We start from the raw sequence: 12,961 nt of genomic DNA, 5'->3' as shown, positions 1-12,961 counted from the left end.
CACAGTATTTATCTCTGGTTATGGGATTGGCAGATTAGGTTTTACCAAATGTTTTTCTGTGTGTAGCATCAATATAGTGCTTTTATAATTAGAAAAAAAACACAACTCTACTCACAATTAACTGTCAAGTTTGGGCATTTGAGGCAGTGTTTATCCCTTTACATGTAACTTCTCAGGGACCTGTCCCTATGGAAGTTGGGAGCCAGGAGCCGAACTGAAGGGCTGGATTTGGGTTGAGACACTGCAACTTGAAGCTCCTTGGAGAGGCAGGTTCCCGGGCACAGTGCCCGCTGCAGCCCTGAGAGCACCGACGCCAGCAGCTCTGCTGGGCTCCTGCCCGCAGGCCTCCAAAGCAGTGGGAGCTGGGCCGCCGCGTCCCTCCAGAGAATCTAGTCCTGGGGATGCGAGTGTCTGCCTTTGGGTGTGGACAGGCGTGGCTGGCGCTTCAGCTACACTCCTGAGAGGCACTTAACCTCGTTTGAGTCCATTTCCTCACCTGTATAAAATGAGAAAGTCGTACTTTCAAGAATTATTGTAAAAATGTAAAGCTCGTTTGTGGAAATTGACAGAATAGTGTGCTATAGGAATTATTTTCCCTCTCTGAGCCTCAGTTCCCTCCCCTTTAAAACGGGACATTAATACCTACTCACCAATGACGTAAAGCCCGCCTGTCAGTAAGGCACCTACACTGAGGACCCTCTTCCACGTGCGAGCACAGCACGTTAGCGCTCCCTGTGCTCCTAGGACTAGCCTGGCAGTAGCAGGCAGTTTCCTTCTGGATGGGGGACTGGAGGTCCCTCATGGGCCCGGCTCCAGAACTCTGCAGAAATGGGCAGGACCACAGACCTCTGGGGCCCTAGTCTGTACACACTCTTTCACGGACACTCCCACCTTTTAGAAGCCAAGGTTGCCTCTTGCAAAACACACATTCCACTCCTAAGTGCATCTGTGCATTTCCCCTCCCACACCCTCAGGACAGCCATGCGGAGCTGCCAAGGTGGCTGCTGGAGAAGCGACACCTCGCTCGGGGGGAGGGCAATTCCAAGGGCGTTTACAGAACTCTTCTGGCCTCCTCACCATAGTGGGGTTGTTCAGGGCACTCGGCCATGGTCATCTCCCTTTCCTTTTGCACCCCTTTTTGTAAATAACCTCTTCCCTATTATAAGGAAACCTATTAATGAAGACTTGAAAAATATGTTAAAATCACACCTAGTCCCACCCGAGTTGACTGTCACTATTTTACCATTTTCTGTCATACTTTTCCATTATTCAAAAGCAGAGTTGTTAATAGCGGCCAATATCCCAACATGTTGACGTGCGCCCATTGCTAACGGTTCCCTATGCCGCTGAAGTGGGTCCCGAGTGAGGCTGCCACTACGTCTGCGCACCTGCACCTTCGGCACATACTGTATCGTGAAAAATCCCTAGAAGTGAAATTATCGGGTTAAAGAGTAGGGACATGTAAGGTTTTTTTGATTCCAGAAAAGTTTTTCATGGACATGTTTCAAATATTTGCCAATTTGATAAGCCAACAGTAGTTTTCATCATAGGTTTACTTTCTGGGTTTTCTGAATACCCTTTAGATATGTATCTACGATTTGTTCCAGAAGCTTTTTGGCTGTTTTTCTTCAGTGAGTTATCAATATCCTTTGCCCATATTTTAGTTAAGTACTTTTCCATACTGAGTTTTTAAGGTGTAATGGATTGTGTCTATCTGTCAATTACAAAAATGTTTCCAATTTGTTTTTTTAAGTTTTAGAAGTTTATTCTTTTATGATTTCTTCTTTCCCTATTTTGCTTAGAAAGTCTTGATACAGAGATCAATTTAATACACACTATCAAGTATATACATTTTTAAAGGTTAAACTTACTATGGCATATCTTTATTCCTCCTGGAATTTATTTTGGCTGTGATAACTTTTCCCCAAATATTTAGATTTTACCCAATTACCTATCTTTACTTACCCATTAAAACAAAATGCCTCCTTTATTATGTAAGTCCATGTATACAAGAGCCTATGTCGTATTTTTCTTGTCTTGTCATACACTAGTTCCACATTATTCTGTAGCTTCATATTTTAATTTACTAGCAATTTCAGTAGCACTTCCCAAAATAAACACAGGCAGGGCCCATGGAGCGTCCCCATCAGCATGGGGATTACAAAACACTATCTTTAGACGCGTGGCTGCTGATGGCACTGCTGCCATATTCCACTAGGCCTTTCTAAAGTTCAACCCAGGGAAGGGCCTTATGGCTTTCCTAAGACAGGGCATCCTCAGGAATCAGAGCAAAGGAAAGGAAATGGAAGGATTGGCCTGGCTCCTGGCCTTCCCTTCCCTTCCCAGGCAGACCAACCCTTCTGGACCTAGAGCTAGAGAATGGCCAGTCAGCCCAGGCATTGCTTTGGCTGGACTGAGGAGGGGCGCGGCCAGGGCGCAGCGACTGAGGGACTCTCAGCACCACTGCAGTGTGTGCTAGTGCGCCTTTCTTGCTAGAAAAAGCCCACTGCAGTCAAGCTCACCTGGTAATTGTGTGCAGAAGCTGCTTGCCCAGCACTGAACTGAAATGTGTATTTCAGCAACAACACTTCGAATAGCTCTGGGCTCTGTACAAGCACTTAATTCTTCACTTTATTCCCCACACCTCAATCTGTAAGGCCTGGTGTGTGTGTGGGAAGGAGGGGGGCATGTGCAGAAGACAGGAGCCCAAGAGCGGAATGAGTACATGTTCTGGAGGTTTACTTTTCAAGTGAGGGGAAAAACCACCCTCTAGATTTCCTTCCAAACTCAACCTGGAGGAAAAATCCCAGCTCACTGAGAAAACTTCATAACCCTCTTCTTAGCTGGAGAGGACACGGCCCTGACTCCCAGCCCCTTCCCACCAGGAAGGAAAAGGAAAAGCACTCTCATCCCACCACTGCACCTAACTGATTTTAGGAGATGCCAACAGGAGGCTGGCAATCTTTGGGAAGGCCACTAGGGCCTCCTTCAAAGTGAGGTGGCTGGCCCATCGCTTCCCTGAATATAAACAGGAACCAGACAGAAAACACACTGAAAGGAGGAGAAAGGCATGAGCAGTCTGCCCTAACCAGACTCCTATGTAAGAGCCAGACAGGATCATCAGGAATCATGTTAGTCTAAGCCAGTGGTTCTCAACCTTCCTAATGCCGCGACCCTTTAATACAGTTCCTCATTTTGTGGTGACCCCCAATTTCATTGCTACAAATTGAACATAATTAAAGCATAGTGATTAATCACAAAAACAATATGTAATTATATGTGTTTTCTGATGGTCTTAGGCAACCCGTGAAAGGGTCGTTTTTTGGGGGGTCAAACGACCCACAGGTTGAGAACCGCTGGTCTAAGCCTTCCATCTCCCCCAAATCTGGCAGAGGGGAGTCGGGCTCTAAGGGGGCAGTGGCCTGGGAAAGGGCATGTGTGCCATGCCTATGCTCTCCTGGTCCTGGATTCCCTGATGACTCACCCGACATCCTTTCGGAAACCTTAGACTTACGTGTCTCAGGTGCTTTATAAACACTTCCTGTGTAAAGCCTAACACTAATGGAAATAACAGTCTTCTGATTTCACAGATGAGAAAAAGGAAACCGGTTTCACTCACCAGCGGCACCTGGCAGTTCAGCTGGTCTCTTTTGCCTTAATCACTGCCAACCTGAGTGGTGGCAGCCACCCATTCAGCACACAGCTCAAACTTACTTCTTATTCCTCATGGGAACCCAGCCATTTGCTGAGGTCAGACTTATTTAGGGAGTGGCCGTGAGGGCTCGTTTGCTTTTGCCTGAAACACTGGGACCCCAAAGGCAATTAAGCTTGGTGAGTGGGAGAGGCTGGGCCTATACTATCTGGACTTTCCAAAGCATAGGAACTGCTATCCAATATCATGTTGGAAGAGCCTCTAGGGGGTAAATCTTGCCCAAGAATAAAGCCAGTTTTTTTATTGTTTTTTCCAGAACTGTCAAGTAAACAAATTTATTGAACGCAACAGCAGGTAACCTTCCAAATAAAAGACCATCAAAAGAAATAATGTAGACAAAGACAAAAAATGTGTGTAACAAGTTAATAAAAATATTCAGTGGGCCATTTGGAGAGCATAACAGTGCAGAGAATACAAACAAAAGTTTTGATTTCGGTCAACAAGTTTGTACAACCTCAAGAAACACACTCATCACAAACCAAGAGGAATCCACAAAGGTGGAGGGTCACGTGAGTAGTGGACTCATCACCTCAGCGGGGTAAGGCAGGGTGTCTGTAAGACCAACTCACCCAAGCCCCCTTTGCCTACTGCTTCAAATTCCCCCTTTGAAACCAAGAATCATTCATTAGTGCAACGGGTACGAGCAATTAATCCCAGACTCTGGGCTGGGACCAGGTCAGAGGGAAGACACTTCTCCCAGAATAAATGTGTGCTGGGGGAACCCCAGCAGCTGAACGGCTTCCTTTGGCAATATCCAAGACCTGTGCTGGAAGTGGGGAGGGAGTGGGCAGTGGAAGTGGGAAGTGCGAGAGTAGGCTGAGCTTCCGAGAGGAGCGGGGAGGATGTGATGCCCAGCACCTGATCTGAAACAGCACCTGATGGCCACTCAGAGCCATCGGAACCATCTTGGTTGCTGAACCAGAGCTCAAGCATGTTTTGTCCCTCAATATGGAAAACACCTCTAGAGCCTCCCTGACAGGCAGGCCAGTCCAGGTTACACTAAATAAATGCCACAATTACAGCTTTCCATAGGAATCAGCTGCAGGGAAGGGTGGGAACCCCCCAGTACGATTCAGAAAAACAGACTGGAGGACGAGGGGGCAATTGCACATGTCCTCAAATGCGTCCCAAAGAACACCTGACAAATCACTGTGATGACTGTGCAGAGTCCTTTCAGCTGGCATCCGTTACCAAGACGGTTAAGTCCTCACTAACCAGAGATGTAAGGAAAATGGAAACACAGGCAGCTAACAAAACCAACCTGGTAGCACTCCCTCCAGCCTCACCTTGTAATTGTGTAATTGGGTCTACTTCTGGGCTGCATTGCACTGAGGACACTTTCAGTGCAGCATACACACAGTGCTAAGTACAGATCTGCTTTCGTTTTTAAGCTTTTAGACCCAAGTCCTTATCCCAGTAACTTCCCACCTCTGTTTAACACAATTTGGCCTAGTCTAATATATGAGGCCACCTGAACTGTGCAGTCCCATTCCTGGGCGACCGTACTGTTTCAAAGACCAACTCATACTGTGCGGCTTTGAGAACAATGCCTTGTACATCTTCAACTGGATTTCCTCGGGCCTGGGAGCTTGGCTGAAATTTGGATCTTCACTCAGCTCTAGATTTTTCTAACCAAAATTCGGTATGGAGTCTTGGAACCAGCTCATACAAGTGGGTGCATTCAGCATGGATGAGGGGGCACTGCTGAGGCCTCATTACAGGAGGCGGGATTAACGATATATTCAAATGTGTAGGGATGGGGAGGAGCAACTCAATGAAGTAACACCATCTCATAGCTTTCTAATTGCTAAAGAAACGGCACAGAAGCTCACAAAACCATTTGCCAAAACCAGCTCATTTTAATTCAGTTTGTAATCGCCCTCAGATATTTGCCTATTTTCAAAATGGCATCCGCATCCTGCCCTCTCCACACCCGCCCCCTGTTGGAGGGAAGGCTGCCCTGGCTTGGTTGAGGGGCCTGCATTTGGCCTCTTCCACACCATTCCTGCTTACTAAGTAGCAAACCTATTTCTAGGGTAAGAGAAAGGGGTGTTTCATTTCCCAGAAGAGTAACAAGACCCCGCACTCCCACCTCGGGTCCCTCTGCAGGAAGCCTGCTTCCTGTGGGCACGAGGGTGTCGAGCACCGGCCGAGCCGCTAGAGAACTTGCGTCAGGGACACAAACTTGGAGGGAACTTGGAAGTCCCCCCCCCCGACTGCTCCCTTTTCTGGTTCTCATTTGCACCTTTGTAATAATTATCATTAAAAGTATAATTGAAAACTTTTAAAATGGTTCTTCAGTGGGCCTAGGGAAGCTGAACAATTTAAAACAAAACCCACCGCTCTAGTCCACCTAACGCAGGAGATGCCTTCTTGTCGGCTGGGGAGGAGGCAGTCTCCGGTCCTCAGGACCCTGGGCCTCCCTCTCCTGTGCACTGGCCAGGACCCCTGCCCCCTCTACCCAATTCAGAACTGGGAAAAACAGGAGGCTGCAGACAGTTGGATGAGAAGGTGGTCTCTCAGGTTGGGCATCCTGACTACAACTGAACCCACAGAACCAGCTGGGGTCCCTAGAAACTACACAAGGATCTTGTGTCAGGCTAAAGGAAGGCAGGCACCTGGCCCGAGACCCCACCCTCTCCAGCTTTCCAGCAGTATTGCTGACCACCCACTCTCTAGAGGCAACAAACATCAAACTCCAATTACATTCCCTGTCAATGTCAATTTCAGAAAAACATCGACTGCAGAAACCCTTCAAATAACCATCTGTCAAGAGGGGAGTCTGAATCCGTAAGGGGAGTCAAGGACCTCGGAACAAGCACTTGCTGCCAGGCTGAGAAACGTGCCTAGAGGGAGGTGGGGCAGCCAGGGAGAACACGCCAAACACTCCACGGACAAACTCGCTACCTCAAAAATATAAGTGTTTTATACGTTTATTTAAAAGATTCCCTTTTCCATCTGTTCCAAAGTTCCTGCCGCCACCCTTCCAGCACAGGCCGGGAGGACATGGTTTCAAGGGGAAAAGGACAAGCCCTCCACTGAAGCGAGGTAGGAGAGTCAGCTCCTGGCCAGCATCCAAAGCTGGCCTCAGGGAGCGAGCGCAGGAGTCGGGCAACTGGGCCTCCCTCTTGTGAGGAAAGAGCTGAGAAAATTCATCTTCTCTTTAGTGACAATGGTCCACACTCAGATTCAGAAGCCTCCATCCTGATGTTCCCTGGCCCTCATCTCCCTCCTCTAGGGCCAGTTTTAGCAGGCAAATGGGAATATAGATACATATATGTGTACATATATATTTTAGATAGGTAAAATATATACATATCTTATACATGTACATATATATATTTGGGGGAGGGGAAGGAGGAGAGGGTAATGTAAACCTAAACAGTCATCACATCACCCCAATGAGCCTGACATGAACACAGATAATAAATAACGCCTGGGGTGAGTGACAACACGGCGCAGCAAGAGGGAAAGGGCACACGTTCACTATTAAATACACTCACGTTTGGCAGAGTTCAGGCCAGCCCCAGGCTTCTGCACTTGCCAGATAAGTAAGCTGATGATACTCAGAAATTCTCTAAGAAAGTATTCAAGCAGAGCTCCAAACCACAGTTTTCCTTCAAGTCCGGTGGCTGCAGGCAGTTTCCGACCACCAGGAACAGAAACTTTGGCTCCAAGGCAAATGAAAAAAAAAAAAAGTATCTCCACTTACAACATGAAAATACAGAAAATTCATAAAAGAAAAACACCTATCAAAGACTGCTTCCAGCCGAACTGAGGTAGCGCTGCTTTCTCTGCTCTCGATGCTCGGGTGCTGGCTGCTCTAGAACACCGCTCACTCGACTGGCAGGGGCCACGTGCTGGTGGTACACTCGACAGGAAATGCAATGCGTCAAAGAAGGAATGAGCAAGAAGTGCGGGAGAGAGGGTTCAGATACATTAGCTGGACGGGGTTGTCACCAGAGGACACATTTGGCTGGCCCTGGCTCTCCAAGGGCTTTAACTCACAGGGAATTAATGCAACATGGTTAACAGTTAACACTGCTAGTCAACTCCGTGTAAATCTTTAAAAATTATCACAACCGCAATTCAACCATGTAAACAGCACCACACACAGTACAGACCTGCCCTGAGACAGTATGCACAGCAGGTCTGGCACTGGTGTCTAATGGTAGCTCTGCTGACCGCCAGCCCCCCGCTTGGCGCCCTCCCCCACAAACAATCTATTTGTGCAAGAAATGGCAGGCTTATTCTATCTGAAGGCTTATAAAAAAGATACATAACATGTAGCCAGGTTCAAATATTTTGGGGGATCCCCCCAAAAAGGAAATAACCAAAATAACCAAAAAGTGAAGAAAGTGCCTAAAACATGATACAGCATTTTAGAGCCCTTTCAGATACAAGGCAGAGAAAGGTGTAAAGTAGAAAATATCCGGATCTTCGGTAATTTCCAGAAAGGTCCATTCCTCGGCTGGCTCCAGGGCAGCGCAGCCCTGGGACAGAGCACTAAGTCTGCTCCTGGGGACACAAGCCCAAGGGCCCTGAGCTGCGCACACCGCCCCCGGCCCCTTCCCTCTTCCTCCGCTCCATCTCCCACTCCACAAAGGTATCGAAGAGGCTCGGCCAGGCTTCATCTTCGCTGTAGTTGCTGAGGTCGGGGCCAATCACCTGAGTGAAGTTAAGGAACATATTCCAAGTGTCCCGGGAGATGCCCTTGACCCCCGAGGGGTTCTCTGTTAGGAAGTGTAGCCACTGGTCCAACACTGGCGGGTTGTTCTGGGTAAAGACTAGCTTCCACAGGGCAATGGCTATTTCCCGATGCAGTGACCGCTGCCCTTCTTCAGAGTCCAGGCCAAACTGAAATGTAAACCGGTACAGATCCTTGAATTTGTCCTCTTGCTTGGCTTCTGTCAAGAGGCTGGGGAACCGTGCACAGATCCCGTCAATGCTGTCTGCACTTATTGCTTTGCAGCCATCAAAAAACTCCTTCCTGCAACAGGAAGTAGGGGCACAATTAATCACTGTCAACGAGAGTCATTTCCTGTGAGGCAACAGCGTGGAGACTAGCACCACGCAGCTGGGTGGCTGGGTGGGAATGCCGACTCCTGCACCTGGGAAGTGCTGAGACTACACGTCACTCTTCAGGGTGGGGTGAGGACAAGTTAATATGTCAACCGCTTCTAACAGTGCCTGCCTATCCGCTCATCTGTTCACCTTCCCAAAGCCAAGTGTCAGCTCCAGGCCCTGCTCCCCATTCTGTAACAGTGACTGTGCTGCACTCTCCTCCCAGAGGGGCCCGTCCTGCTCTCCTGTTCTCCGAGGGCTGTTTCTTGGTAACTGCCAAGGGACCAAAGATTCTGGATGAACCTGGGTAACTCCCACCAGTGATCAAAATTTTCTCTTAAGAAACAAAAATTGTGTATGTATTCTAAACATCTGTATAACACTTTTAGCTCACAGTATGGCCCACACTGATCACCAACTCAGAGACTGCTGCATCCACTAAAGAGAAAACGCCTCTGAGGTCTGCTGGGTAAGCTACCCTACCCCAGGGCTAGAAGTTACATGAGGAGTTCTCAAAGTAAATTCTTATTCATCCCCAGCACTTTGCAAACCACACCTTGGGGTAATCCTGCCATGCCCCCCCCCCCCCCCAACACCCTCCATGGAGATGTACGACCATGAGATGCCAACTACTGCTTGATCCCGGGCCAGCTAGGCACTGTGTGGAGGGCGAGGAGGGGCACCTTGCCTCACCCAGTGCCAGGCACATCCCAGGGGCCCTCCCAGTGCCTGGCACACCAGGCGCACAGCAGTAGAGGGAGGAAGGGAGTGGATGACAAGAGGGAGCGAAGGGTCTGCAGCAGCAGTGAGGCTGGGCCACGATGTGGCAACAGGGCTCAGCATGGATTATGCCCTGTTTAACTTTAGTCAAGGAGGGTCGGCGCCCAGTTATTCAGAGGCTGAACAGCTTTAGAGAAATTTGACAGAGAAAGACCCAAACTCTATGAAGCCAACCCAGTTCTACCCTAATGGACCACTGTCCCAGGTGCGCTCCCTCCTCTGCTCACCTGGAAAAGTACTGGTGACTAACCTGGTGAATTTGCACATGGTAGCAGCCTGGAACTTCCAAGCCAAGAGCAGCACTCGAAATTCCGTGGGGTCAACACAGAGGTCATTGCAAAAGCGCTCCATGCCTTCCTCCAAAATTGCATCCTCCCGCTCATCCTTGTAGCGCCTGAACAGTTCCTCCAACCTCTGCAAGGAAGACTCCTCGGCACTGGACTTGGGCTCCCTCCCAGCATCTCCCGAGGACGTGGGCAGCTGGCAGGCTTCCGCGGCAGCCTCTGCCTTCTTGGTCCCATTGACGAGGATATCCCCACCCGGCTTGCCACAGGCCGGCGGCTGTTCCTCGCGGTGGCCTGCACCTCGCCTGTTGTGTGACTTGCTGCTGGGGTCACGGTCTCCATTCTTGCTGCCCAGGGTTGAGGAGGGATTCTTGCACTTGGTGACACACTGGCCCATGGTACTGGTGGCCTGGCCTCTAGAGCGGTCCCCTCTGGATCAGAAGCCCTCGCTGCCACTGGCCCTTGAATCTCAACATGCCATCAGCCAGAGGAGCCAGCCAACCTGGGAAGAAATGAGAGAACACTCACCGCTGGATAGAGACAGGACATGCAAGTTCTCTCCACGGACTGGACTGCACACTGAGCCACCACAAACCAGGAGAGACTCCAAGTTCATCACCACCTCCCTTGTAAGCCCGCTCTATCCCTCCACCTTGGAAATGCAGTGGCTAGAGCACATATGGAGAACCAATAAAGACAATTCCTAACATCCTTATAGCAGCACAGTTTACCAAGAAGAGGTGGCTCATGTGCAGAATGCATCCAGGAAATCTACAGTTTGCCAGAAATATTCCAAAGGAAATGCCTCAGGCCCTCTGCCCGGTGGTATGGAAGGAAAGTGTGTGAATGCTGGTAGGCTGCAGGCTGGGGCCTCCAAGAGGCTGTCTCCACCTTAAAGGAGGGCAGATTTACCCAAATCCAATCTCTAAATGGGAGGATAGCTGCTACATGAAAGAGAGACGTCTGCATGGAAACATAGCAAACTCACCATGGTGGTTTATTACCTATACTAGAGGCCTGATGCACAAAATTTGTGCAAGGGCCTTGGCCCTGGACCCGCCTGCTGCTGCCACCACCGCGGCCGGGGGCCTCTGCCGCCTCTGCCTTGGCCCCCGATAATTAAAAAGGTGTTTTTAAAGAACTGCTAGAAGTTTCTGGGCCAGGAGTGAGGTGATTTCTCTGAAGACCTTGTCTACCTAGGACTCTTACTTTCAACTAGTCCACTAGAAGCTCCATCTACAATTTAGCACAGGTCCCCGACTTACGATGGTGCAAAGCAATAAGTATAAGAAATGACATGAGATAACACCTTGCTATAAAACAGGGTTTGTGTTAGATGATTCTGTGGACTCCCGGGAGTGTTCGGAGCACGTTCAAGGCAGGCCAGGCTAAGCTACGACACTTGGTAGGGTAGGTGAACTAAATGCATTTAGACGTGATATTTTCAGCGTGCGAAGGGTTTATCGGAACATAACCCATGGTAAGTGCAGGAGCATCTGTACTCAGAAAATATTACCACCTGCTACCATAGCTGCAGGCATGGAAGGCACAGTGCTCACAGGACTCAGCCACGAGCCGGAGTCCAATGGGGAGGCGGGCCAGCCAGGTCCGTGCCCTGCCTCCGCTCTAGGAGCGCTCATGGACCTCCAGGGTCCACATTCCAGCTCAGGACACAGTGGGGCAGAGGTGCTTTTCCGAGGCTGGAGCTTCGCGCTGTACGGAAAGGACTATAGCTTCCTCCGAAAAGCGCCTGGAGAACTCCGCTTCTCTTCAAAAGGAGCTCTGAGGCCTCAGGACGTGCACGTTTAAAATGGAGACCAGAGTCATTCCTGCAGTTCCTGGAGACTCCGTGTCAGGGCGTGTCCCATTCTCCGCCCCCAAGAGGACAGAGGAACAGAGACGTGTCTACACACGCCCGCCCGCAAAGCCTCCCAGTTTCCCCGGCTTCAAAATCGCATGGAAACCACAATAAGGGTTTAGTGTGGAAAATGACAGACCGCGTAAGTATTTTTAAGTCTTTTTATGCTTTGAGAATAGTATAGCTACTAAGACATAAGCACAGCCTATTAAACATTTAAAAGGGAAAGGGCTAATTCCTGAAAGACCTGCATTCAAGAGAAGCAACTGTTCAAGCTGAATTACCTCAAAAAAAGCAGGGCTATGCCATGTGAGAGCCTAATTTCCAGATTGTTCCTAAAGGCTAGAGCACTGAAAGAAACAAAAGGCCCACACTCCCCCCCCGCTCACAGCCTGCCCTGCCGGCTCCAAATTCCCCAATTCCCCAGAGCACTGACTCACCAGGCGCTGCTCCCGCCTGCGCCTGCGCAGGGAGACCCAGGTACCAAGAGGCTGAGAGGGTTTCCTGGCCTCCATCTGACCCACGTACTCCAGGCCCCACCCCCACCCCCACCAAACAGACGCTTCACTGCACAGCTTCCTCTAAACCTGGCGCCAGGCCTTCAGGTAGGAGGGGCAAAACAGGAGGCCTCCCAAAGAGGTCCAAACCACTGACCCACCCAGCCCTCCAAGTTAAGAGCGTCTCTGATGATCTGACATGGCAGAACCAGCTGAAACCTGAGGCTTTCACGTGCCGAACAGAGGAGGAAAAGGGAAATCAAACCAGCACAAGCCAGCCTCACATCCCTTCTTCCATTCTGTCTTCCCGGCGGAGGGTGAGGACACCCTCACCCCGATTATTCACTGCGCTCCTTCCTATTGCGGCTTCCAGTGCTGCTCTCAGAGCCTGCCCCGGGCTGCTGCGGGCCCAGCCCCGCATCCCTGGCAGGCCACACTTCCTTTAGGTGTTTTATAGCTGAAAATTTCCCCAAGCCCACTAGCTGTTGGCTAATAGCTAATCATAGTTATCAATTACTGACCACTGGCTATCGTGCTAGGCACTATGCGGATAAGCACTTTATGGACATTAAAACTCATATCCTCACCACAACCCACTTAAAGACAGGGAAACTGAGGCGCAAAGCAAATCACCCAAGATCACAAGCACAGAACTTGGTAGGTGTGGCTTGAGAAACCATGACCCCTACCACCAGGCCACACTGCTGTGCCCCCATGTCAGTGCATCTAGGGAAATACCCCCAGCAGATAGGCCCCAAGCGAGGGA

The 12,961-nt window shown here is 49.7% G+C and overlaps 1 protein-coding gene across 5 annotated transcripts in view; it reads right to left on the bottom strand.

Moving 5' to 3' along the window:
* The window catches only part of DCUN1D3 (defective in cullin neddylation 1 domain containing 3), a 62,612-nt gene that overhangs the window by 15,452 nt on the left and 34,199 nt on the right, over nucleotides 1–12,961 (bottom strand). For 2 of the 5 annotated variants that reach the window (XR_011471310.1, XR_011471312.1), the window contains exons 2-4: nucleotides 9,807–10,342; nucleotides 7,216–8,702; nucleotides 116–496 (exon numbers count right to left, since the gene is read on the bottom strand). Coding sequence is in view for 1 of the 5 variants with exons in the window: in XM_070413722.1 (XP_070269823.1) it covers nucleotides 8,219–8,702; nucleotides 9,807–10,237 (915 nt within the window). In the remaining 4 variants the exon portion in view is untranslated. Of the gene's footprint in view, nucleotides 1–115; nucleotides 497–4,061; nucleotides 8,703–9,806; nucleotides 10,343–12,961 lie in introns of those variants that run through there. The other 3 variants (XR_011471311.1, XR_011471313.1, XM_070413722.1) reach the window with 2 other exon arrangements.

This window comes from Myotis yumanensis, unplaced genomic scaffold (genome assembly GCF_028538775.1).
Source record: "Myotis yumanensis isolate MYYU_CA2020_CCGP unplaced genomic scaffold, mMyoYum1.0.hap1 SCAF_4, whole genome shotgun sequence".
Classification (NCBI taxonomy): domain Eukaryota; kingdom Metazoa; phylum Chordata; class Mammalia; order Chiroptera; family Vespertilionidae; genus Myotis; species Myotis yumanensis.
Note: the sequence above shows the minus strand (reverse complement) of the source record. Positions and strands in the feature narration are given on the sequence as shown.